At 55.3% G+C, this 26,773-nt stretch overlaps 1 protein-coding gene across 2 annotated transcripts in view; it reads right to left on the bottom strand.

Annotated features, from left to right (window-relative positions):
• Window positions 1-26,773, bottom strand: part of MYO18B (myosin XVIIIB) — a 157,240-nt gene that overhangs the window by 100,475 nt on the left and 29,992 nt on the right. For both annotated transcript variants that reach the window (XM_036449438.2, XM_045585651.1), the window contains exons 13-21: window positions 18,302-18,475; window positions 16,103-16,193; window positions 14,617-14,809; window positions 13,311-13,391; window positions 11,554-11,701; window positions 8,704-8,863; window positions 6,334-6,514; window positions 5,356-5,578; window positions 2,890-2,999 (exon numbers count right to left, since the gene is read on the bottom strand). In XM_036449438.2, the coding sequence (XP_036305331.1) occupies window positions 2,890-2,999; window positions 5,356-5,578; window positions 6,334-6,514; window positions 8,704-8,863; window positions 11,554-11,701; window positions 13,311-13,391; window positions 14,617-14,809; window positions 16,103-16,193; window positions 18,302-18,475 (1,361 nt within the window). The remainder of the gene's footprint in view (window positions 1-2,889; window positions 3,000-5,355; window positions 5,579-6,333; window positions 6,515-8,703; window positions 8,864-11,553; window positions 11,702-13,310; window positions 13,392-14,616; window positions 14,810-16,102; window positions 16,194-18,301; window positions 18,476-26,773) is intronic.

The following is a 26,773-nucleotide window of genomic DNA, read 5'->3' as shown; positions in this document are numbered from 1 at the left end:
GCCATCCTGCGAGGGGAAGGCAGGCTGTGGAACCTAGCAGCACCGTTGGCAGAAGGAGCACTTCACATGGAGTAAAGCAGAGGAAAAGCCCTCGCCCAGGATCACTGACAGAAACACGTGATCTTGGCTGCAAACAAGTGAAGACGGTCAATGGCACAGCCAGCCTAAGGCGGTCACCCTGCCTGGGGCAAGCAATGGACAGTGACCAACCGGAATGGAACAAGGAGCTGCCCTCTGATAAAGCCCATGCCAACAAGGACCCCGGGCCTGGCCCCTGCCAGCATCGCCAGCCCCTTTTCTTGACACGTGGCCTCTTTTATGCTGAAGCTACACTCAGCTAGCCATGTGCCATCACGGCTCCAGGTCTTTGCACAAGCTGTGCCGGATGCGTGCGCCCTGGGGCATCCTAAGGCCATCCCTCAGTGGAAATGGCTTAGGTATTTCTCCCCCAGTGAGGCTGTGTTCCGCTCATCCCTGTATCTCTGGCTCCTAGCACAGGGCCTGGTGCAAAGCAGGTACTTGGCTAGCTGAAGCTGAAAGGAATTTGTAATAACTTTAACATCACGGACGGCACATTCTGTAGAGAACTTCATGAGGCATGTGCATACGCTTTCTTTGTTTCAGGAACACGAAACATGCAGTGGGTAACCCCCACATGAGAGCACTGGGGAGCAGTCTTGGTGTGAAACACCAGTGGGTGGGCGCCCCGCCTCAGGCACACAGGGGACCTCACCGAGGCCCACGGTGTACCCCACAGTGCGTTCCCTCTGCTTCCCGCTAGTGCCCGACGACAATATTGACCTTTGCCAGCTGTCAAACTTGTCTCCTTCAATCCCGAGGTCTCCGCTGCTTTACACACACAGGCTGACAGCGTGCCCACCCGAGCACATGCTCATGCATAATTCATGGCCTATCAGGCTGCCTGGCAAATGCATATTTATCAGCCTCCTCACGAGAGGCAGGGAGCTGTTTCCTTTCGTTGCTACCAAGAGTTCGATGCTGCCGCCAATGAGATCTGTGAGCAAATGAAAGAAGAATACGGAGCGGCAAAAAACTTCCCACCAAGTCCATTCCGCTTGTAATTTTCCATTTTTTCCCAGGCCTCCGGCGTGAGCGTGGAGGTGGTTTCGGTTTGGCTGCGACCGGGAACTGCTGAGTCGTTCGGAATAGAAACTCTTCCATATGCTACACCCACTGCCGCCGCGCAAGCCTCCCCACGCTGCGCATCCGCGCTGGTCCCAGCTGCAGAGGGGCCCAGGACCTTCCAATGGCTCCGTCCAGAGGCCCTGGACAGAGACCAAGTTGGGGGGGGACCGAGGACACAGAACCCCAAGTAAAGACGGATACACGGTGGTCAGTGGCTTCCAAAACGGGCAGCTGCCCAGAGAGGGAACAGCCCTGCATTGTCCGAGCTGGGACTGCTGTCCCCTCCCCCCGGGGACTCGGGAAGGCCACACGGAAGGCCCTCCTGCTGAGAAGAGCCAGGAGAGGACCTAACGATTGTGACTCTGTTTACTCTCCCAGCCAGTGACTCACTGACTGATGGTCCCAAGTGCACATGGGCACACCCACCTGGAGGTGAAGTTTCAACATGGCTGTAAACATAGACTCCGTGTGGCTTGGTTGCCATCATTCTGGCCTTGAACGATGCTGAGGATGCTGGTAATAGGAACTCATACAAATTGAGCCCTTCGCATGCAGCACGCTCTGTGTCAAGCACTTTAACTCTACTGTTCCACGTAGTCCTCAAAACACCCCACCGAGGTAGGCATTGTTGTTGTACCCCATTTACAGGTGAAGAAAACGGAGCCAGAAACATGAAGGAACTTGCTCATGGCCACACAGCCCCATGGGAGACTCAAGTGCAGATCTGTGTGATTCTGGAGCCCACGCTGTCTCCACTGGCCTCACTGAGTCAAGAAGCTTGGGTTCAAGGACAAGACCGACGAATGCCTGGCTGTGTGGCCCCAGGGGAGCCAATTCATCTCTTCACTTGTAAAAGGGCCAGTGTGGCTATTTCGCAGGGCTGTAGCAAGGATGCAACAGGATTTTGCAAATTCTAAAGAGCTCTGTGGTCATCAGTCAGCTGGTGGCCACTCTCAATAGAAAATTATTGGGGGTTTGGCACTAGGGGTCCAGCTGAGGTTCCAGCCCTAGGAATTTACAGTAGAATTGGAGAAAGGCGGCACAGGGGCAGATATGGGGGGTCAGGTATGTGTACTCATTCACTCATTCATTCGTTCAACAGAGAATTGACTGAACACTTGCTAGGAGCCAGAAAACACACAAGGGGACCAACTAAATTTAAATATAGATAAATGCTGTACAAACATTAAAACTAGGTGGTGTGATGAAGAGTAACAGCTGAGCCAGGATCGGAATAATAAGTTAACACGGGCCATGCAAAGACTGGAGGAAGAGTGCTCCAGGCAGAGGAAGCAGCTGGTGCAAAGGCCCTGAGGCGCATGGCTCACTATAATTCTATAAGATTGGGGCTCTAGCCGTGAAATGCTTCTCAAACTTTTTTTTTGACAGCGAAACCCCCTTTCCACAGACCATCTCGGGGTGCTGGTGCTGAGAGGCACTCCCTGGAGAAAGATGGCTTTTCAACTTGCTGGGGGCCCTTGCAGCTGGGATGTGCTCTCCTCCTGGCTAGTTCTTTCCTGCATTTGCTCACACAGGGTTTCGGAAGGGCATTCTGGGATGGGTAGTGTCCTAAGGGACATGGCGGGGGTGCAGTCTAGGGGTCTGGGCCACACCTCACACCACCCCCATCTTTGCCCCCAAGGCCCGGCTCTCAGATCCCAGTTGGTGGAGATGGCCCCTTGCCTTCCCCTATGAAACAAAAGCGCCCAGGGCCTCCACCACCCGGCACCCCCCTCCACATACCTTCCTCTCGTCGACTCCCTCAGTGGCCGACAAGAGTTTCTTTGTGAGCAGGGGGTCCAGCACCTGGAATCGCCGGCGGAACTGCGAGAGCCCCATGTGGTCAGCATAGCCTGGGCGAGGAGGGGAGAGGGCAGAAGAACCGGATGTAGGTGAGACAGCTGGCCCAGGGCCCTGCTCCTAGCGTGCTAGGTGGACTCATTTCTCGGGGCCCAGTTTCCCCATTTGCTAACTTCAGAGATCAGGTTCAGTCCACATTTCCTGAATGTCTCTGCAGAACACAACCCCTAAATATGCTCCATTGCAAGTCTGAAAAGCTGGGCTCGCATCCACCTCTTGGGACGCCCTGATGTGAGTCAGCATCGCTGTCAGGGGCTCCAAGAACTTCAGCATGGAAGATGGCGGGTTAGCTTTGTTCACCAAAGGTTCTTCCAAACCTGCTGGACCATGGAAGATCCAGGAGGTCTTCTAAGTGCTATTACTTTATTCACTCTGCAGACCCCCCACCCCCAGAGCCGAGATCCGAACTATTACAGGTGCAAAACACAGGAGGCACATCTGGGGACCTGCTGGTGTCAGCCAAGGTCAAGCTCAGGCCCACCTCCGGAGCCTGAGCTGTGCCCACCAGGGACGTAAGACACCTCAAGTCTATCGAGCATTTTCTATACGCCGGCCACTGTGCTCTGTGAGACTGACGCCAGTTACCATGTGTGACGACAGGGTCTGGCGCATCCTAGGTACTCTACAAGCAACATGCCTATGTATGCATATGTAGATGTATGTACACGTTATGTTTGCATGAATTCAAAACCATAAATATTTTATATATGTATGAACTTAGGGATGCATGTAACTATTCCCTGTATGCTGTGAGAAGGACAGAAGCAATTTAGAGCAGAAAGAAAAAAAATGGGGAGACGAACCAGGTCTGAGAGGCAGACATTGGAAAGTTCTAGCACAAGGCGCCCACCACCCTCCACTTGGTTGGAAAACTCATCCTGAAGGAGCTGGGCGGTGCTGAGGATGCAGAGGACAGACACTGCAGTGAGGGCACACGGCCTGAGGAGGGGACTGCTGATGTGAGCGTGCACACAGGCGGCCCAGCGCGCTTCGCCAGCCAGCCAGGCAGAATCGATCGGTCGCCGCCGCCGCTGTAGCTGTGACCATCTCGCTCTCGCTTCTCCCATGACATATCTGTCTCTCTCCGCCCCGCTGTGCAGGCAGGAGGGAGAACCAATGAGACGCTCAGGGGAGTGAGGGCCTCATTGCTGCTTCCTGCTGCTCCCAGCTTCTCCATCAAATGCCTTGGGCCCAGGGTTCCATTATGAACACACTGGGAACAGGTGGGCGCCGCGGCCACAAGCTGGGGTGTCAGTGACCACAGAGACATTAAACAAACCGGGGTCCACCTGGGCTCCCCACCAGCCCCAGCCCCCCCACCTTCCGCAGAGAGACTTCCTGCGCCTGAGGCATTCCTTGTGGGCAGGGAGGGGCATCCATGGGCTGCCTCTGGGGTTTGAGAGGCATAAAAGAAAGAGGAGGATTCCAAACAAACTCAGCTCCTGAGATGAGCCAGGGGTGGAAATGTCGGGTGCATGCCCGATTTCTAAAACACAGGCCTGGGAGACTTCACTCCTCTGACTGCACCCCCTTGTCCCCCACCACCCATCACTGCCTCAGCTGGACCTGGGAGAACCCAGCTTCCACAGACCAGTTCCCAGCCTTCCCCGCTGGACCTGCCCCCCTCACAAGCCCCTCACTCGTTCTGAACCCCCTTTCCTGAAATCCCAGGCTGGGCAGTGCCCCCGGGCCTTTGCATATGCTGATCCCTCTGCTCAAGGTTCCCTCTCCCCGCCGCCACTCGCCACCCCAGGCCAGCTGCTAGTTCTGTTTCTAGACCCAACTAAGATGCTCCCCCTCTAGGAGGTCTCCCCAGTGAGAGCCCAGGGCTTCCTCCTCCAGACATCCACTGCCTGTATCCCCGTGTGACACGTACCCTTGCTACGTCGCATTGTCATCACCGGCTTCCACACTGATCTCCCCAACCCGGCTGAGCATCTTACCCAAAGCGTTCCTCGTTGGGGGGAACTCTACTCTCCACCCCAAAGCAGCAGCTCCTAACACATCTGTTGCTGGGAGGAATGTGAGTAAGACACAGCCTTAGCCTTCCAGGAGCACACAACTATTTTAAGGAATAAAAAGGGCTTTGGATTTAAAGAGACCTAGATCCAAATCCAGGCTCTGCCACCACCCAGCTGTGTGACCTTGAGCGCATCGTTTGACCTCTCTGAGCTTCTGTTTCCTCATGTGTAAAATGGGGGTGCTCGCAGCCTCCCCCTCACGGGGCTGCTGGGAAGAGTCAGCAGAGAGGTCCTGGCACATCCTCGGTGCTCTTGTCCCTGGTTGCCCCTGGTCGGCGGGCACGTCCCAGGCGCCAGACACAAGGTGCTCCCTCCCCGATGCTCTTACCTGCCCTGTGCAGACGCAGCGCCTCCAGGATGTAGGACCCAGAGAGCTGGACCCTCAGTGCGGGGATGTCGAAGGGCAGGGGCCCGCCTGCTCCGGGCTTGTCCCCGTCAGGCGGCGGTGGGGTCGGAGCGCCCTGCCCGCCCCTGCTCTCCACCGCGACGCTGGGCACCAGGCAGTGGATGAAGTGCAACTGAGACCTTCGGATCACGCTGGACAACGCATCCTAGAACCGGAGGAGAGGGAGTCAGGGCCAGCTGTCCAGGGTGACACAGACACGGGTCAGGACATTCCCCAGCATACACTCATTCTCGCCTGAGCATGTCCTGGGGCCCCTCGATCCTACACCAAGGACCCCCTGCCTATGGCCTGCTTTGTACTCAGGAAAACCAGGGGGCCTTCATAATGGCCCTTGTTGTAACAGAGAGAGAAACTGAGGCATGGAGAGGGATACGGAGTGGCCCAGAAGAAGAGGTGGACTAGAACCCAGGACCTAATCTGGGGGCTATTTCAGTATACGATGCTATGAGGGTTTTTTCCAAAACTTACGCTTCCCGTGCCCTCACCCGCTGGGCTCAGCCTGACCACTGACCCACCAAATGTCCTCATTTGCTACTGGGTGGACGTTTCTAGTAACACAGTGACATCCAGGCTACAGCCTGCTGCTTCTCCCAGGGAGAGCCTGGTGGTGAGATGTGGGCCTGCGTGGTCAGGAGGACACGGTGGCTCCCGCACACCACCTGCAGCCACTCAAGTCAACACCGAGCACCCGGGGCTTTGGTTTCCGACTGGGACCATCACGCCCCAGGAGTGTGACTGTGGCCACTGCCTTGCTGCCCCGAGTGTCAGCCCCTCCCCTATGGCACTCAGGTCCACGCCTGCCCTCCGGGCACACGGGGCGGTCAGAGGCGCTCCAGGTGGGTGACCCGTCCCCCAGAGGAGGGGAGGGACGCATGGCCGTGGGGACAGAGCATCACTCACCATCTGCAGCTTGATCTGGGAGCAGGGCGCTCTCCTCTTCACCGCGGCAAAGCTGCTGGCAAAGGCCCTCCTCACGGCGCAGCTCCTCTGCAGGGCCTGCTGGGAGGTGCCCTCCAGGCCGGCCACCGCGCGGCACACGGGGGGCAGCTTGGCCCGGGCCTGGAACAGGCTCAGCTCCTCCCTGGCAGGTCCAAGGGGAAGAGGGGGGGCCTTTAGGGCTTCCGCGGGAGACAAGTCCACTTTGCTTCCTGCTGACCTGCTTCCTGGACCCTCCCCGGGAGTCACACGTGCTGGTGGTCACTGTCCCTCTCGGCCAGGTGAGCCTTTGCCAGCTCCTTCCTCGGGCCCCTCACCGCCCGCTAGAGCCTCTCTCCTTTGCTGGGTCCCCCTGTGGCACCTTCTCCGAGAGCAGAAGCGTCTCTGGGACCCCAGGACAGGTCCAGCACAGAGCAGGCAGTTACTCTGTCTTTCACGCCAAGAATGACGGACTCGCAGGCTGAGAGTCAGTATGTGGATCTGGACCAGCCAATGAGAAGTTGGCCTGATCCGAGGGGCAGGTAGTGCTTTCCCTGGGCACTCCTGTGAGGTCCGGGTTCTGAGACTGGTGGGCCGGAGCCCGCGCCCCTGGAGGTTCTGCTCCGGGAAGCCTGAGCTGACCCGCCTGCTTCAGTGGGCAGAAGAGGATTAAGAAGGCTGGGCAGACCCTGCTGGGCCCTGGGATGAGGCCGGGCCCCAGAGGGAGCCCCTGCCTCTCAGCTCCCACCTGACCCGCCCTCCGATAGAAGCGTGAAGCACCTCCCATTGCTCCCTGCACCCCCAGGATGCACCCCAGCCCCAGCCCTCAAGACCCGTTGTCCATCTCCCTCCATGCCTGACCCAACTGTGCAAACTGTTGACGAAATGAGTCTCAAAAGCCCAAAGCTGCTTCAAGTGGTCAAATGCCTGACCGAGCACAAAGACCAACAATGGCTTGAAGACACTCACATTGAAATAAAAATCTGGGGAGGGGTCCGGGGAGTCCCCTGGAAGCGGGAGCCCTGAGAGGAGAGGGCTGGGGCCCCGGGCATGTGAGAACTACCCGCTGGAATAGGGAGAGGAGGCCATACCCTTAGTCCTGGTCCCTACACAGGGACTATCCCATCTGGGAGGTTGGGAGACTTGACCTTTGGCCTTCAGTTTACTCGGTGACCTTGGGTGAGTCACGTGTCCTCTTTGGGCCTCAGCTTCTGATATATAAGGCACAGGCGCTTGGCCAAAATTTGAGTGTCCAGGAACCCCCTGAGGAGCTTGTCAGCAAAGTAAGCCCTGGGGCCCTCCCCAGAGAGACTGAGTGGCACCTGGGAATCAGAATGCCAAGCTACCTATCCTGACGCATCTGGCGCTCTCGGCTGCAGATCTACACGCTGAGGAGAAGCGCCGTCTGCTCTCAGAAATCGCCAATGCTTGGCTCTCGGGCGCACAAGGCCTCTCAGTGGGATTTACTCCCAACCTGCCCGCTCCTTCACTCCCGTGAGCGCTGCTTCGCAGATGCTGTTCCTTCCTCCAGATGTTCCCTGCTCACCAGGCCGCCTGGCACACAGGGCGGCCTCACCCTTTCCAAACCCCACGCCCCTCGCCCAGCCTGAGCCGCAGGATCCTGGAGCAGGAAGGGACTCTCCGTGGCCACAGTGAGAGGTGAGCTGAGGGCCCGCTAGGAGCCGGGCTACCCGTCAGACATGGCAGCCGGGCATCACACCCACTACTCAGACTGTGAAACTGAGGCCCGGGTCATGCAGGCTTGAAAAGGGCAAAAGCAGGATCTGAGTATCTGCCTGATGCCAAAGCTGTACGCCATCTACCAAATCTTGTGGTCTTATCCAACAAACCCGGATCTTATGACGGGGAAAGCAAACACGCACGCACGCACGCATGCACGCACACACACACACACACACACACACACGCACACACTTCCAGTAACTCTCCCCGAACCGAAGGCAGCGATGACTGCCCGCCCTCGGCCAGCACTTCTGGAAAGAGCAGCCAGGGGATGCAGTGAGGTGTGTTTTTTTAATGCTACAAAACATTATCACTTCGGTTTTACAACCCCCCGCGTTCTGGGATGTCTATAAAAGCCGTTCCAGTCACATCATCTCTCAGATACTTAATGAAAGGCAAAGAGCCGAAATAGGGAGTCACAGCCTCGGACATTTGTTCCGCCTCCCCAGAGGCCGGCTCTTCTCCTCGGCTGGGCTCACGGGCCCTGGGGAGACATTGCGCCGCTCGGGTTTGAATTACGGCCCTGCGGTTAGAGACGGCTCCCGGAGCAGCCCGCGCTGGCTGGGTTGCGCCTCCAGGGGCCCCGGCCCGGCCCTGGCCCTGCGGACTCACCTCTTTGAGCTCTGCAGGACCTGGGGGGCGTCCAGGGCCGAGAGGTTGGGCTTGGCCCTGTGCAGCCAGCCCGCGAGGTCGTAGCGCACGGGGTCCTGTCCCCGCTGGTGGGCGATCTCGCACTGCAGCGGCTGCTCGCAGAGTCGGAGGGCAGAGGTCCCTGCAAGCAGACAGTGCGTGAGTGTGGGGGCCCAGCGGGGACTCTGTGGTCACTTGGCATCACCGAGCGCACGCGCGTTGCATGTTAATGTGTCTCCGGGCAGCTAGAGCTGACCGTTCTGGGGACCCACGTGCCCCCTGCTTTGTGCATCTGTCCGCCTTATTTCCCACATGGATTTTATTCCTCCTTATAGTCCTGACTCCAGACTGCCTGTTTTCCCCAAGCATCATTAGTGCATGCAATCTGCATGATTTTTTTTTTACCAGGCCCATGAATCACCTGGGCCGTTATTAATGACTTCCGTAACTTGACTCACATTTTTACAGATAAACCCATTTATAAAGGAGCGTTATGTTGCGGGTTTGGTGGGCAAACTATGTTTGTTTTTTTAATAATCATGAAAATAAATACATAATTGGTTAAAATGTTGAAAATATTCTTATCTTGAATACCATCAACCAAATAAAGGCACAGCCTGCTCTCGGGAGATGCTGGCAGACACTTCCTTGGGAGGGTCTGAGTGGGAGCAACAAATGGGCTTGGAGTGGGAGAAGACCTGAGTTCAAATCCCGACTCTACTGCTTATGACAGCGGCTGTGCCACTTAAATCTCTGAGCCAGGAGGGGTTGCCCAGCCCCCTCGGGCCAGCCACCTGCAAACCTAATCAGAAAGCCCTAGAGGCAAAGATTGTTTGCTTGTTTTTTTGTGTGTTTTTTTAACAAAATGTCTGAGTCACTGTCTCTCAGTCTGGCAGCAACAAAGCAGTGACAGTCTCTCCCCTGGGAACGAGGGCATTCTGTCGGGGCACCTGTGATTGGCATCGGGGGCCTCGCAGGAAAAGGAGAAGGGCCACAGATTAGCCGGACCCCCTCCTGTCCCCAGCCACGCCTCACAGGACACTTTCTGCTTCTGACCCTACTTCCTGTCTCTTCTGTCCAAAAGCCAGGATGCAGAAAGCATCCCACTTGAGGAACCCGTTGCATCTGCTTCAGGACCGTCGGGTTTGGCACTTCCTCTCTCCTGTACCGGAGTCACTGTCCCCCTCCCCCTGCCAGCGCTCTGCGAGCTGTGCTGCAGAGGCGCCCAGCCCAGCACTGCCTGATGCCCCTGGTGATGGCGGCCCTGGAGCAGAGGGGAAGGGAGACGGGTGCAGGAGGGTGGGGGTTATTATTTCACACCCGGAGGTCAGGCAGGTCCCTGCGACCCGCAGGAGGTGAGGGAGAGATGCACACTGACGTGGGACGGAGAGTGGTGGTCCAGGCAGAAGAAACAGCCTGTGGAGGACCCGGGGATGGGGATGTGTCAGGAGCCGCTGAGAGCGGTGTGACTGGAACAGGGCGAGAAAGGAGAGGGGAAGGGCAAAGGGCAGGTTCTACCGAGGCCTAGGGGGTCAGCAGAGAACAGGCCTATGTCCTGCATCCTGCGGGCCCCGAGACGTCAGAGGGCTGTGAGGAGCTAGCTCATAGATGGCAGCACCCGAAGTCCCGGAAAGGGCCCCGAGGGAAGCGACCAGGGAGCTGGGATGGGACAGCGTGGCTGGGAGGGGACAGCTCTGAGGCGGGGCCTTCTGGGCAGCGAGCTGCAGGGGGAGGAAGCACGAATGTCTCTTGGCCCACATGAGCTCATCCGTCCTCACTCCAGTCTCCTGGGAGGCCACTTCCCAGAAGCCACGCGCATTACAGTGAAGTCATGGAGCGGGATCCAACCCAGGTCTCTTGTGGACAGCAGCCTGGGGAGCTCTGAGCAGCTCTGGCTCCCGGCCAATCTGCATCTGGTGTGCCTCCTCCTCCACCCCCACACCCCTAAAGCCCCACGCCTGCCTGCCCATGTGGTTGAGTTGTGGAGCACCCACCTATGAGCCAGGAGGTCACAGTTCGATTCCCGGTCAGGGCATATATGTAATTATATATATAAATCACATACATGTATATGTTTTATAAGTTGCGTTATTCTAGTTAATTGTATTTCATGACTGTGTTGCTATAAAGACAAATAGATTACTACCGATAACACATGCATAACGAAGTACCAACGCTGGGAGGCCTGCACCACAGAAATACATTCCTCACAGCTCTGGAGGCTGGAAGGCCAAGGCCAAGGGGTCGGCAGGTTTGCTTTCCCGCTGAGGCCTTGGCTTGGGGACAGACACTTTCTCTCTGTGCCTTCCTCGGTGTGTGTCTGTGCCCCCATCTTTCCTCAAAAGGACACCAGTCGCCGAAACCGGTTTGGCTCAGTGGTGGAGCGTCGGTCTGCGGACTGAAAGGTCCCAGGTTCGATTCCGGTTGCGGGCACATCCCCGGTGGGGGGTGTGCAGGAGGCAGCTGGTCAATGTTTCTAGCTCTCTATCTCTCTCCTTTTCTCTCTGTAAAAAATCAATAAAGTATATTTTTTTAAAAAGGACACCAGTCATGTTCAGGTAGAAGCCACCCCATGACGTCGGCTCAGCTCAGTGGCCTCTTTAAAGACCCCTCCTTTGCACAGACGCACGTTCTGAGGTACTGAGGCCTAGGACGGCAGCGTGTAAATTTGGGGGAGGATCCCCTTCAACCCATCACGTATGTATGTTGAAACATGTATGTTAAAACATTGAAGGCCTGGGCTACAGCAGGGCCTCCGAGGAACCCGCCGGCTGGCCTTGTTCTGCGGCTGACAAGGCCGGATTCCCACCCCGAGCTCCCTCGCCCCCTCACCTTCGGCGCCAGCTCCTTTCTTCTCGAAGGCCGCACGGAGGCGCTCCAGCACCACGCTGTCACCGGAGCCCTCCACCCGGACCTCCTCGTCCAGGAGCCAGAAGAGGCCCCTGGCGTCCACAGCACCTCCTCCAGGCGGCAGGCGGACCTGGCGGGAGAGCCACCATACCCTGAGGAGCCCCGGGCCCCAACAAACGTCAGGCCTGGGCTTCTCTTCCCCCTTGTAGGCGTCACGGGAGCTGGACCCCAGGCATCGCTCCTGGAACATCGTCCCCGATCCACACTTCCATGTATTACCACTCGCCCCAAAACCACAACACTGAAACCACCTCTCAGCTCCAAGAATCCCACCTCTGCCCTCACTCCCTGTGTGACTTTGGGCGACTCGCTGCACCTCTCTGAGCCTCATTCCCTCTGATGTCAAGTGGAGGCTGGCGGTCCCTTCGGCGGAGGGCTGTGTAAGGATTTCACACAGGGAAGCGCCGGGCGAAGGACACATTTCTAGATACACACGCACGGCTGCATGTATGTGTGCACAGCCCAACATGAAAGGATTTCCTCCATCCGCATCGCTTCCCCCTAGAAGTCTTTCGACTTTTTAAAACTAAAACCCTGGGGGCGGAGGAGAAGTGCCCAAATAATGTTTCCGAGGAGATGGTGAACTTGGTTCCATCGCACAGGCACGGGATTTGAAATCTAGACCCGAGCTTGAGACCATCCGGGAAATGCTTATCATTTTGCACGTGGGAGACAGAGAGGCCGGGGGCATGGAGGGGCTTATCCGAGGGCCCGTGATGAACTGGCGTAACCAATGACCGTGCTGAGTGGTTAGGGGGAAATGTGAAGCGTACGGTGGCCCTGGTGACAGGGACAGGGACAGGGACAGGACGTAAGGATTTCAGTGCTAAAGCCACGAGGGTCCCCAGCACATCAGGACAGAGCGGGCTTCCCTAACAGAAACAAGGACCCACACTGCTCAGAGGCCGCTAGTGTAGAGACATGTCCAGGCCACATGGAGGGACACAGGCCCTTCACCTTGTGCTGCTTTGTTGGCGTCAAAAAGCGACAGCCAGCCCATCCTCAGAAGGCAGCTCTTCCCAGCCACCGCCCAGGCATCCGGGGACATCACAGCCCTGCTCTCCTCACTGCCCCAGCCGTTCCTCCAGGACTTCCCCTTCCAGGAACGGGAACATGACCGGGAGGTGGAACCAGCAAGAGGGCTGCCAACAAGCGGCATGAGCAGGTGAGTGGCTGGCAGGGCTCATGAACAAAGGGGCTTGGAGGGGACAGAGCAGCCCCCTGGGGGCCAGGAGCAGCCCGGGAGCCCGCCCTGCCTGAATGGACACAGGGAGGAGGGGAAGGGCAGTCCCTGCTGTCAAATGGCAGGAGAAATCCCACCTGCAGGGCACCTACTCCGTGCCAAGCACCCTGCCAGGTGCAGAGAGCATTCGCAACTCGTCCGCTTAAAGCACATGTGTCAAACACAAGGCCCGCGGGCCAAATCCGTCCTGTCAGGCCTTGCAATGTGGCCCACACCGCGCTGTCATCACTGCACTCCGCTGCGTTTCCATCACAATGACAGTTTATGACTGTTCAGTAAACCATTCGGCCTGCGATTTAGGCTGGATTTTACAATAGATTTTGGCCCCTTCTCTGATTGAGTTCGACACCCCTAGTTAAAGGCTCAAATCTGCAAGTATTTCCACCGAAAGGCCTCTTGGTGTCTGAGAGCCCGGGTTTGCTGGGCCCCATGTTACCTGGGAGGGATGCTGATCCACAACGGCCACCGTGGTCGCCGGGGACGGCTCCGGGAGGTCAAACTGCACGGGAAGGCCTTCCTGAAAAGTCACAGAGATTCCAGGTCAGTTCCATCCGTGAGCCGAAGGAACAGGACAGAGAGCTGCTGGGACAGGCGAGAGAAGTGAGGACTTTCCTCACCCCCGAGACCAGGAGAGCTGCTCACGCAGCCCAGAGACTCGTAAGCAATAACAAAAGGTTATTTTTAAAGCCAATGTGTTTTCAGGGAGCTTATTAGGTCGCGTTGCCATGGCAAATGGTAACTGATACCCAAGTATTATTTCTATTTCACATGTGGAAAAAAAAAAAATCGAGGATCAGAGAGAGTGAGCGACTTTCCTAAGGCCACACAGCCAATAAATGACAGAGTTCGAGTCAGACCCCAGGTCTCATCAATGTCTTTTCTCTGAGATGTATCCCATGTTGATACTTGTATGTTTCTTGCTCTTGTTTGGGCTCCTTCCAAAGAAATGGCGGTAATTTGAAAAACCCATTCTCTATTGGGAAAAAAAAAATGAGTATTTCTAATATTTTGCCCTTAGCACTTGCTGGAGTAAAGGGGTCTCCTTTGGGGAGGTAGGAGGGAGCAGAAACCCGGGTGCTGGCAATGCTGCACTGCCCACCGGGACGGTAGGTGTGTGAATATGTTCGTTTGGAGCAATCCATTGAGCAGCTCACTTCTGATTTATGTGCTTTTCTTGTGTAGCTGTTATATTTCAATCTAAACCTTTTTTTTTTTTTTTCTAGCGAGACAAGAAGGGCTGGCGGGAACAAACCTGCACGCATTTCCCGCTCACACCCAGTTTCTCTAGGTGCTTCCTGGCAGGGGACTTGCGTCTGCCACTCCAGGACGCTGCTGGGTCCAGAGAGGAAGCCCCCTGCTTTCACCCAGCGCCACGGCAAAGGGCGTCCCACATCCGGGAGGACGCAGGCGCCATGTCAGGGGAGGAGTTAGCTTCGATGAGGTGGCAAGCAAGAACTTTCATCTCCAGGAAGGGGGCAGCTGTGAGAGCAAGGCCTGGGGATCCCCACGTTCCTCGGTGTCTCCGAACTGAAGGGCTGGGGGGGTGGGCATGGATGGAGGCTGGGAGCAAGGGAGAAGGGGGCGCGGCAGGCACAGGCCTGGGAGCCAGGCCTGGAGTTAGGGTTTGTCTGTTGTTGTTTTTTGTTCAGTGATGAGTCACACAGGATGCGGTCGTGGCTACAGAGGTCCAGGCCTCACACCGTCCGTGCAGCCCGGGGAAGGCCCCCTCGGCCCGGCCGTACCTCCCGGTAGCGCTCCAGCGTGGAGGCGAAGGTCCGCTGGTACAAGAGCAGCTGCAGGCGCTCCTGGGTGTAGTTGTGACACAGCTCCTCGAAGCTGGCGGCCCGGTCCTTGCCCTGGTGCCGGGGGTTCTGGAAGCCCGGAGAGTCCACCACCATGATGGAGGCCATGGAGAGGTGGTGGGAGGAGAAGGATCTGGGGAGAGAGGGGAGAGGTCCCGAGGTGACGTGGCATCCGAGAGCCCCCGTGAGCCAAGCCGCCAATGCCCACGTCACAGAGATGGAGAAACCGAGGCAGCGCGCTGGGTAGTTTTTGCAGATCCAAAGGCCCTACTTTCTTTCTGTTTTAATACATTTTATTGATTTTTTTTATAGAGAGGAAGGGAGAGGGATAGAGAGCTAGAAACATTGATGAGAGAGAAATATCAACCAGCTGCCTCCTGCACAGCCCCCACCGGGGGTGTGCCCGCCACCAAGGTACATGCCCTTGACTGGAACCGAACCTGGGACCTTCCAGTCCGCAGGCCGACGCTCTGTCCAGTGAGCCACACTGGTTCCGGCCAACGGCTCTACTTTCAAAACCAGGCTCACCACTTACAGGCTGTGTGGCCTGGGGTAAGTGAAGTAACCTCTCTGAGCATGGATTCCCCCAGCTGTTGAAATGATGGTGTGATGATCCCCAGGACTGTGGTAAGGATCAAAGGAGTTCACGTTTGGCAAGTGCCTCCCACGGATCCCGCAAGCCTACAGGGACTGTCCTCCCCTCCAGGCCCAGAGTGGAGGAAGGACTTGCTTATAAAGTTAGGACTAGAGCCCGGAAACCAATCATTGTCTCACTAACAGAAAGAGGCTGGTCAACCTTGAAGCTCAGAGCCAACCACACCCTATCACACCCTAATAACTGAGACAATAGTAACTGAGGCAACTTCCCCATCTTGTAATCCTGTAAATCCTTCCCTATACGATAATCAGATTATTACCTGCCTAAGGACTATGGGTGTTTCCCAAAGCTGCTTAAGGGTAACGGGTGTATGCCATAGCAGCCCCAATAAAAGGGATAGCAAGGCCAGAGCCTAGAGAGTCTTCCCACTAGAGGTGACTCCTGCTTGGCCCCCCATTTGTCCCAAATGAACTCTTTTCTAGTCTCTCCCTTCGTTTCAGTGTGTGGCCTCCTCCAGAAGCCGGACCCTGAGTGGGTCCTAATCACGCGGTTGTGTTAAGGGTTCCCACACTAGAGCCTCCTTCTCCTTCTTGGCAACACACCGCAACAGAAAAAGGATTTTGTTCAGCTCCTCTGTTTACAAAGTCCCTTCAAGCCATCGCCTCCCTGGGTCCTCACAGTGGACAGAGAAGGGATGATCTGCACCAAAACGCAGGCGCTAAGGGACCTGGGAGATGGTCGCCTGTGGGCCCCAACCCTCGCTCTGCCAGTGGCTCGCTGTGGACCAGCAAAGAGGCTGGCTTTGTGCCAGGCGGTGGCTGCGGTTACCTGTTGATGAGTGAGACCACGGCAGCAAAAAGCTCTTGGTACAGGCCCGAGGCCATCCCCTCCACACACTCCACACCCGTCATCTTGAGCCCTGAGATTGGAAAGAGAAAAAGGTCAGGATCAGCACTGGCCCTGAGAACCCCCTTCTCTCACACACACCCCCACCTCCAGCTCCCCGCGGACTCGCACACCCGTGTTCTCAGGATCAAGTATCTTACCGGGATCTCCAGGATCCTGCTCAGCCCTCAGGGCTCAGCCCAACGTCACCTCCTCCAGGAAGCCTGCCTTGATCAACACCCCGTGAAGCCAATTCCTAGCTCTACCTTGCTTCTTTTTAAAATTAATCTAGAGAGGTATGAATGATGTACAAAAAGCTCTACCTTCCTATTATATACAACCTGGTAAGTTTGCTAATAAATATATATCACCATAAACATAACCATCACCTCTAAAGGTTTCCTCCCTCTTTCTTTGTGTGTGTGTGTGTGTGTGTGTGTATGTGAGTGTAAATGATAAGAATAGTTAACGTAAGATTTACCTACAAAAAAATTTCTCATTACATAATACAGCATTGCTAACGACAGGTACTATGCTGTACAGTAGACATACTCACCTCCTGATCATCTCACTCCTCTCTACTCGGTCCTCTACTCTCTAGGATGCATTCATCCTGCATAAGGGAAACTACATATCCTCTGGCCAATATCTCACCCTCCCCCCGCCCCCAGCCTTTGGTCTCCACCATTCTACTCTCTGCCTCTCTGGCTCCGCCGTTTCCAGATTTCTGATGTAAGCGGGATCGCGGCGTACATTATCTAAAGGTGCCATTTGCTGCAACGAGGAGGGCCTTGGAGGGCATTGCGCTCAGTGAAATAAGCCAGACACAGAAGGACTGACCACAGCATGTCCTACACGTGCTTATGTCATCAATCTGTGTGTCCCCTTCCCCCGCCCCCATCCCTGGGCTGAGAGTGACCAGAGGACAGGACATCTCTGGTTTGCTGGCTCCCAAACCCCCAGCGCCTGGCACATAGTGGGAACTCTGTGGATGCTTGTTGTTCTCTCCTTCGGGAGGGAAATTTGGCAATTTTATATCAGACGCCATAAAATGTTCATATACTTGGACTTAATAGTGTCACTCAGAGGCTTTTATTCTAATGAAATATTCAGAGAAACAAGGATTTCTGGGTATAAATGTTCTCCTGATGGCTGATCAAATTGGCAAAGATCACTTTTTCAAAACAACTTAAATATCCAACAATAGCAAAGGGATTCATTTGTAGTGCATCCAAATACAAAAGAATGCTTTAAAATGGGTAGAGAAGAATACTGAAGGAGACGAAAAAGTGCCTACCTCAATGTTAGGAGGAATCAAAAAGCTTACAAACTATTTATTAAGATACTTGTTGTTTCAATTTTGTTTAAACACACACACACACACACACACACACACACACACAGACTCCTCCCACCACCCACCTCTCTCTCTCTCTCTCTCTCTCTCTCTCTCTCTCTCTCTCTCTCTCTCTCTCTCTCTCTCATTGGTCCCATAGAAATAGCCAGCCTTGGCTAGAGTGCATTGAACGAAGTGGGGTGAGGGGGTGAGGAGTTGGGGTGAAGGGCTGAGGGTGTCAGATCACAGATCCCAACCCTTCAGATTCCTGGTTCCACCTCCAGAATTGGAAACACAAGCCCCCGATCTGCATGGCCTGGTGCCTGGAGAACTACTCCTGCTTGAACATTCCAGGCAGCCCGCTGCCGCCCCAAAGCATTTCCCATCCCTCCTTCAACTTCACCCCCAACCTGGGCCGTTGCTAGGCAACTCACAGCCTCCCAGCATCTCTAAACCTGCCAGTCCCCGGCCTGCTTAACATCTACCCTGGAGACCTCAGCCTGAGAGCTCACTCAGCCTCACAAAATAGAGTGCGCACATGTCTCGGCATGCGTGTGCGTGTGCGTGTGTGTGTGAGTGTACATTTTCGTGGTGTGTATGTCCGTGTACAAGTACGTGGTATGGGTCTTGAACATGTTTGTGATTGTGTGAGTGTTGAGTGTTGGGTGTACATTTGTGTGCACCTGGAAAGCCTGCCTGTGGTAGGCCCTCGTCACATCCTTGGTGAATAGGTGAAGGAATGCCAGCATGTCCCCAGGAGCGGGCCTGGCGGGGACCCTGCCCACCAGAGAGGCAGCCATTCCTACCTGAGCTGGTCTCCTCGTCCGCGAGGCCCCGGCGGCCTGACCCGGACGTCACCTGCTCGATGATCTGCCGCAGGTGGTGCTTGAAGGTGGCGGTGTTCAGCTCCTCGTACTCACAGCCCAGGGCCTCGGCGGCGTGGTTCGCCCACTCAAACCTCATAAACTGCTTCCGGCCCACTGCGAGGGGGGCAGACAGAAGTACGGCGGTGAGTCCTGGGCATGGGGTGGGCGGGCGTCCAAGAGAATCGGGGACTCTCAGACCTCCCACCCTCCAGCCACCTATCCTTAGCAGAAGCCTGAACACCGGCCCAGCCCTGGGCCCCTAGCAGATGGCCCCTGGGCAGGGGTCAGATTTCCCAAGAGACATGTTTATCCTTCTTCCTTGACACTTGCATCCTTCACCCTTGGAAAGCGATTAGAAATGCCACAGGGAACACTCCAAACATGGAATTGGGGGATGGTGAGTAAAAGTGTGAGTTTTTTACCCACGTATTTCACTTATCTATCCATCTACCCATCCACGTACCTATCCATTCAACGACCCAATCAGCCACAACCCAGCCATCTAGCCACCCATTTATTCAACACAGTAAATCTGTGTTGAATAAATGGGACACTTCCCTGTGTGAGGCACTGGGAAGTCAATGATGAGCAAGACACAAAGCTGACAGTCTCTGAGGGGGATGAAACAATAAACAAGTCAATAGATAACAAGATAATTTCCGGGGATAAATTTATCTGGGACTTTGACGCCACGCAAAGAGGAGGAGCCATCACTCGGGGCCACGCGTCGCCACTGCTTTTCACTGAGGTCCTCCCATGGCCTGCTCCCGCTGCCTCCGTTTTACAGATCACTCCCATTGGACTGACGACGAAACAGATATTCAGAGAGGTAACACGGCTACGCAAAAAGTCCTGCCGCTTTCAAAAATGATAAAGAAGGTGAGGACGACAGTAGCGATGAGAACGGTGGCCACTCCTTGACCCCACTGTTTTTGACATGTCATCTGTGTTCAGCTGGTGGCTTTGGAGCCAGAGAATTCTGCATTAGAACTCCTGATATGACACGTGGAAAAAGCTCAGTGTGTATGAGTTGTATTTACTCCTCCTCCTCTCCTCCTCCTCCTCCTCATCATCATCATCAAATCCTCCCCGGAGTCCCAGAAAGCAGTATTATTATTCCATTTTATACATGAGAAGACTGACCCCTGAGTCACCACCAATTAGACCGATGCCAGGAGGAAGAACTATTTTCCCCAACTCAGCCCTCCAACGCCGTCCGCGGGGAACGCCCATATCCTGGTAACCCTAGAGAGGACTTCCTTTTCAATGGACCCACTTATCTTTCTCACTTACACACGCTGCGGAAGGAAATGCACAGTAGAGCACACACATGAGAACACATGTGTTGGAGGAGGTCACTGACAGAGTGTGACCACCATTTGACTCAGGAGATGGAGCTGGGCCATCGGAGACTCCTCCCCCTGCCCTGTCCTTGGTTTGTACCTTCTGCCCACCCTTCCCACACTGGGAGCCGCCTGAGGTGTTGATGACAACATCTGGACTACATGAACTCCGCAGGCCTCCACAGAAACGTTTAGGATTCTGGCAGATGTGGCCGCCCCAGGCACCCCTCACAGGCAGGCCCCCTGTCAATCCAGCCACTTACCAACCGGGAGGGGCCTGCCTCTTCCTTCCGTCTCTCCCTGCCCTCCGCATACGGGGGGCGCTGCAAACCGACACCATTATCCGTTGTCACAGACAGAAAGTAGAACTGAATACAACACAAGCGCAAAAATATCATTAGAATCTCATTAGATACAGCTACCTGGGAGCCAGAGGGCCGCTCTCCCTGTTAGGAAGAAAGAGAGGCATTAAAGGCCATTAGCCCTGAATGAGACTCTCGTCTTGCTGGGCAGAGGGAGGTGGGGATGACAGCAAATTAAAGAAGCTATAGCTGAGGAGCAGGCGATGTCCTGTCCTGCTCCTGCACCCTTCTCGCTCCACTGCCACGCTCAAAACAGTCCCCCGCACTCCACCTGCAGCGACCGCCCCTCGGAGAGGAGAAGCGGGGAGTGGACACAGCAGGACGCTACATCCTGCCTGATTTAAGGGGCAGGGTTCCAGACACACAGAGCAGAATCCCGCTGTGAAATCCAGGAGGCACGCAACGAACTTGACCGGGAAAATGCATGTTCCTCTCCCACCTCCCCGAAGGCGGGCCAGGCACTATATCCAGCCGAGGATTCCTCTATCTCCGCTCACACACGGCTCAGCTCTGTGGTGGGCTTCCACCCAGGCCAACTCGGGATCCTCTCCCTCTTCCGTGAGCATCACACCACTACGAAGGCTCCCCAGTGCCCTACGAATCACCCCTTCTCGGTCTCACCCACCGAAGAAAAAGAATCAGAAATGCCCAACAGGATTACAAAGGCGACCTTGCTATCCTAATGTCAGCCAAGCAGCTCCCCAGACCAGGCACTGTGAGCCCTGAGCAACCACAGCCTCACAAAATCCGCCCTGTGAGGTCAGGATGACTTTCCAGGGTCATGCAGCTGGTAAGCAGCAGGGGCAGGACTTGAACTCGGGCCTCCTGGCTCCAGCAAGCAAGACCCTAAGCATGGCGTCATGTGGAGGGGCCTCCTCTTATAAAGAGGCCCTGTCCCGAAGTCAGAGTCGGAGGTGAAAAACCAAGTGCCCTTAAAATTTTCCTTAGTTGTCCATGACGTACGGTAAGGCAGCACATCCACAATCCCAACACAACCAGCTGTCCCTCCAGAGGCTGCCCGTTGCCTTCGGGGGCCATGACCTATGCCCCTGGCCCCCCATTTCCCTTTGCACGTCTGGCTGGATTTATGTAAGCACGATGCATATGTGTGATGGGACGGCTCACCCTTGAGTCTGTTCCGTATGTTTAAATGATTAGCAAATAACAACTCCATTCTATTCTCAGTGGCTAAGGGTCCGTGCAGCCCGCCATGCCCGGAGGAGGCACACCCGAGCGAGTCCACGCTGCAGGGGAGGATGGTGGTGTGACCTTGGCCTTGCAAGGTCTGCGGGCTGAGTGCTGTTGAGCCTGATTCTACGGGAGAGGCCACTGAGTCACAGAAACGGGCACGGCCCAGCGCTAAGTCACGCGGCATCGGAATAACTGAGCTACAACTTGATTCTGGGTCCCCGGGGAGAGGGAACCAAGGGGAAATGGGGAAAAGGAAAAAGAAAGGAGCCGGGGAGAGGAACGGCACTTCATTTTCTGAGCTGCTCACATCCACCTGCAAAGGCAGGTTGTGTTTTTCTTTCCCTTTATGCTCCGCACAAAGGGAGGCGGAGAGAGAGGGGGAAAAAATAACATGGCTTCTCTCCCCTGTGCGCCATGAGTTCAATCGCTGTCAATGACGGTGGCCTCCCGTATGTATTGATAACCAAGTTATTTCTCTCTCCCACAAGAGCCGTGCTGGTGCCCACTTACTGAGCACGGGGTGGCTTCTTTATAATGCCGGGGCTTCGGGTCACAGAGGCGGACAATCCGGAGCCCCGGGAGGAGGGCGCCCCCTGCAGGGAAGAGATAAGCCGGAGAGGCTGCCACGAGAAGAGGCAGCGCTCCGGAGACGGACTTCCAGCGTTCGAATCCCGCCTGCCTCCACGTGGAACCTCAGTTTCCTCTTCTGGAAAATGGGAACCCACCCCCATGGAGTTCCTGAGAGGCCTCCGTGAGGTTGCAGATCCCTTAGCAAAGGACCTGCCTGTTAAACTCTGGTCGCATTCTGATTTCTGCCCAGGGACAGCGAGCAAATTTCTACTGGAAAATATCATCCTCTCAGGGGGGAGAACTTCAAGTCTCTTCCTGCTTCTTAGGGCTCCTGTCTGTTCTCACTGCCCCCAGATGCCATGCTGCCCCACAAATCTCGGCACAATGTTCCACCTGCCCGGCCTGGGAGAAAGTTGCCACCTCCCCCAGGGCCCGTCTTCGTCTGCGCAGTCAGTGCCCCCTGTAAGGCCTGGTCAACAAGAGTCTATAAATGGCTGCTCAGTTGCTCATCATCAAACAGCAATCACTGCCCATAACCTGCCAGCTGGCGGGACAACACAGAAACCACTCCCAGTGCCCTGGGGCACATGAGCAGGTGTTCTGGAAGAAGTCAGCTTGCTGAACAAAGCAGTTAGGGCAGCATCCGATTAAATGTAGCAAAACAGGCTGCACTCCTGCAGGACTTCTCAGAGCTTTGAGTGTGCCAGCATGCAGTGGGAATTTACAAGAGGGAACCTGGACAGGGGTTTCCTGAACTAATTTGATCTCACCTCTGTGAGCCTCAGTTTCTGTGTCTGTAAAATGGGGTGGCTCCTCCCCCAAAGGGTCATTTTCAAGATAAAAATGAGACACTGTGTGTGAAGCTGCCTGGGAGTGTCCCCAGAGGAGGGGATCCACACTGAGGAGAAGAGTCATCATGGAGACCTCAGCCAAATGGGGTCACCATCACTCGTCACTCAAGGGGGGTCTGTAGGAGCAAAGACTTGGGGTGGGACTAGCAACAAATCTGTGAATGACTTGCCTAAGGCCACAGGTATAGCAGGGTAGAAGCCATGAACAAATCCTATCACCATCATTATAATCATCCCCACAATCACCAGATCCGCCATTATCATCACCATCATCACTACATCCATCATCATCACCACCATCACCATCATCACCACCACCATCACCATATCCACCACCGTCACCAACATCTCCATCCCCATCAACACTATAACCATATCCATCATCATAACCATCACCATATCCATTATCACCATCACCACATCATCAACACCACAATCACCATCACCACCATCACCACCACCATCATTGTTATCATCATCATTAGCAGTATTTTTATGCTCTGTCTCTGAACGATGAGTCCAGACTGTCACACTAGAATTGTCACTGAGCCATCACTGGTGAGACGGACTTCCAGCATTCAGATTAATGGAGTCTCTGGTGATCAAGACTGACAGAGACCCCAGAAAGCATCTCGTTCAACCCCCCCCCCCCACACTGGGAATGTCCTGTCTCCTCTCTGACCATCAGTTTCCCAATCTGTAAAATGGGATAATTGTGCCCATTCCCAGGGGTTGTTGAGACGGCCAAAGCACTTAGTGCCTAGCAGTCAGCACTGGATAAATGTGCGCTGCCCTGATTACCTGTGGGGAACAGAGGCCACGGAGATGGGAGAGGACTTCGGAAAGCCAGCCTGTGAGGGAGTGGCTTGGCCAATCTCAAACCTGGTCCCTGCCCTTATTCCCGAAGCAGGCTGCTGGGGAGTGCTGCCTTTTAGCATCAGCCACTTCTGGGCTTTGCTTTTTTTTTTTTAATATAATTGTTTACATCCCAGAGCAGCCATCCCAGCTTAATGAATGAATTCAATATGCTTAGAAAACACAGAATAAATTCTTGCTTGTGGCCCAGAATAGGCCTGGCTGCTCCAGCTGTCGGGCAGGGAGCCAAGCCACCAGCTGGGGGAGGGCGGAGGCTGTGGGGGCTGTGGTTACAGGAAAGCAGGAGGGCGGGGCTGGGCCTCAGAGGAGACGGGCTTCGGGGTTGCTGGGTCCCAGGACAGAGCAATGAGACCTCTGGGTTGTAGGGCCGAGTGCTAATCCCCTCTTACTCAGAGATCTGGGTCAATGTCCGGGGGCCGGAGCAGGGGTCTTCATGTTGGTGCCTTGCTGATGGAAACACGGGGGCCCCAGGCCCTGCCCAATGGGGTTCCTCTGCCTGGAGCGCCCTCCCCAGTGTTTTCTGTTTTTGAGATTGAGCTCAAAGATCCCAGGCCCCGGGGTGGGGCTGACCATTCTGAACGTGGGGTGTCTTCTGCCTCGGATTTTCTCTCGGCATCACCAACGCAGCTGTCTGGGTCCCTCTCCATTGATAGAGACTGAAATCCTGTCTTGAAAATTGCAGTTGGTGTCCTAGGACAGCTGAGGACCGCCACCCAATAGGCACAGAGCAGAGATAAGGAAGGAAGAGAGAAGGAGAAAGTGGGGAGAGACCGGTTGAGACAAAAGAACGGGATAAAAGGAGAGAAGAAAGAAAGAAATGAGGGAGGAGAGGAGGAGGAAGATGAAGGGAGGTGAGTAAGAGGGGGCTGAGCCGAATAAACAGCAAAGGCCCAGGAGTCCAGAGGCTCAGATTCTAGTCCCTGCACCTCTCCTGCAGCCTCGCTGTGCGGCCCTGAGCAAGTCCCTTCCCTCTCTGGGCCGTGACCCCCTGCCCTGTACAAAGAGGGGCTCGGTCAGACCTGCCAGTCTAGCTCCTTCTCAGCACGTGGACACTCCAGCCCTGCAGGGAGGTCCCGGGGCTCAGCAGATGGGAGATGGTCCCTGGCTTCCGCCATCGTGCAGGGCGGTCTAGAGGGCAGGCGAGGCTCCGGGAAGCTTGACATCCGAGGCCAGAGGCCCAGAGGAGCCATCTCGCCCGGACTGCAGCTTCCCTGCTTCTCCTGACTCAGTGGCTCTCAATGTCTCAACCCAGGGCCCTAAGGAAGAAGCATGGCTGGTCCCACCAGCTGGGGCCCAGACACCAACCCTACTCCGCGCTCCTGGGGGAAATGGAGGGAGGCGCGTGTGTTCTAAGCGCTGAGCACCTGGGACAGGTGTGCCCTGGTCTCCTTAGAGCCAGGAAGCAGCTGGGGTGGGGCGGGGCAGGAGGGAGATGCCCCTCTCGGTTGCTGAGAGCCATTTGGAGGGCTGACCTCTGCTCCCCTGAGCCCTGCCTGCTCCACGTACAGAAACAAACGTGACATCAGAGGAGAAGAAGAGAGAGGACAGGCCAGGCGTCTGTTTTGGAGGGGCCGACAGAGACGGGGGCCCCCGAAGTGGAGGCCGCAGGTTCACGCCTCCCTCTGACCCTCAGCGACACAGTGCGCGGCAGGCGGAGGTCCAGTTTCCTGCCATTTAGAGCTGTGTGACCCCGAGTTAGTGACTTCACCTCTCTGAGCCTGGGTTTCTCCACCTACAAACAGGAATAGTAACAGCAGTGCCCATCCTATAGGCTTGGGGGGGTTCAAGGAGCCAACCCGTGTAAACACCACACCCAGGGAAATGCAAATGTTAAACTTTTAACCCACTAGCAGTTCCAGGAAGCCACGCCTTCACACCCTCCCTCATGGGCACAAGCCCCACGAACAGGGATGTTCAGTGAGGTGATTTAGAACACCAAAGAGCAGGAAGTGCCCTGAAGGGTCAGCAGGACTGTTACATAGGTGGAGGCCCACCCACTCCAGGCAAGCCCTTGCGGTCAACAAAGAGAATCAGGGAATCACTATGGCCCCGAGTGCAGAGGTCAAGACTCACAGTGAGATGAGAAGTGCAAAGGGGACAGACATGGAGATGGTGCGGACCCATCTGTATAAAGACACCAACCGACCAGCCAACCGACCAACTAGTTGTTCTGTGTGCAGTGAAGCTAAATGACATTTTAAAGGCCTGAATATAAGCCTGTCATTTAGGTTGCAGTAATGCACCCATCTCATTTCCCGGTGTTAATAATGTGCTAACTACAGCTGGGTACAGTGTCGCCACATGAAAGCTCACAGGGCTGTGTGCTGTTGTCCCGGCTTCCCATGAGTCTGTAATTACTGCAAATAAAAAGTGTATCAGAGCCCTGGAGAGTGTGGCTCAGTTGGTTTGGGCTTAGGCCCGTGTGCCGAAGGATCGCCGGTTCGGTTCTCGGTCAGGTTGCAGCTTTGATTCCGCGTTGGGGTACATGCAGGAAGCGGCCCATCAATGTTTCTCTCTCTCTCCCTCTCCGTTCCTCTCTCTCTCCAAATTGATTTTTTTTTTTAATTAATTTTGCCAAAATTAGGTTTGGCTCAGTGGATAAAGTGTCGGCCTGCGGACTGAAGGGTCCCGGGTTCGATTCCCGTCAAGGGCATGTACCTTGGTTGCAGACACATCCCCAGTAGGGGGTGTGCAAGGGGCAGCTGATCGATGATTCTCTCTCATCCATGTTTTTAACTCTCTATCCCTCTCTCTTCTTCTCTGTAAAAAATCAATAAAATATTTATTTTTTAAATTAATTTTAATAGGAAGAAAAAACAGCTTGTCAAGGTAGTGACACTCTCCCGTGGGGCCATGTCACGGCGGACCCCTGTCACATGCGTCTGTCAACTCCCATGGGATGTACAACACCAAGAGGGAAGCCCTGTGCAAACTACAGACCTTAGGTGACAGCAGCGTATCCACACTGGCTCTCCCGCTGTAATAACTGTCACCTCTAAACATTAGCAATGGCCGCCTATGAGGATGTGGGGACTTGGGGGCTGAGGAGAGACAGTTGTTCATTCTACATCCTTCTATATTGCTTCCATCTTTCACAGGAAGACAACTTCGCGGAGTTGCATATGCAGTAGCTCTAAGACAATAAAGACAATAAAACACTTTGCCGAGTGCCATCTGGATATACGGCCGTCGCTTTATGTTGGTCGCGTCCCTGTTGCT

This window comes from Pipistrellus kuhlii, unplaced genomic scaffold (assembly GCF_014108245.1).
Source record: "Pipistrellus kuhlii isolate mPipKuh1 unplaced genomic scaffold, mPipKuh1.p scaffold_m20_p_20, whole genome shotgun sequence".
NCBI lineage: Eukaryota > Metazoa > Chordata > Mammalia > Chiroptera > Vespertilionidae > Pipistrellus > Pipistrellus kuhlii.
Note: the sequence above shows the minus strand (reverse complement) of the source record. Positions and strands in the feature narration are given on the sequence as shown.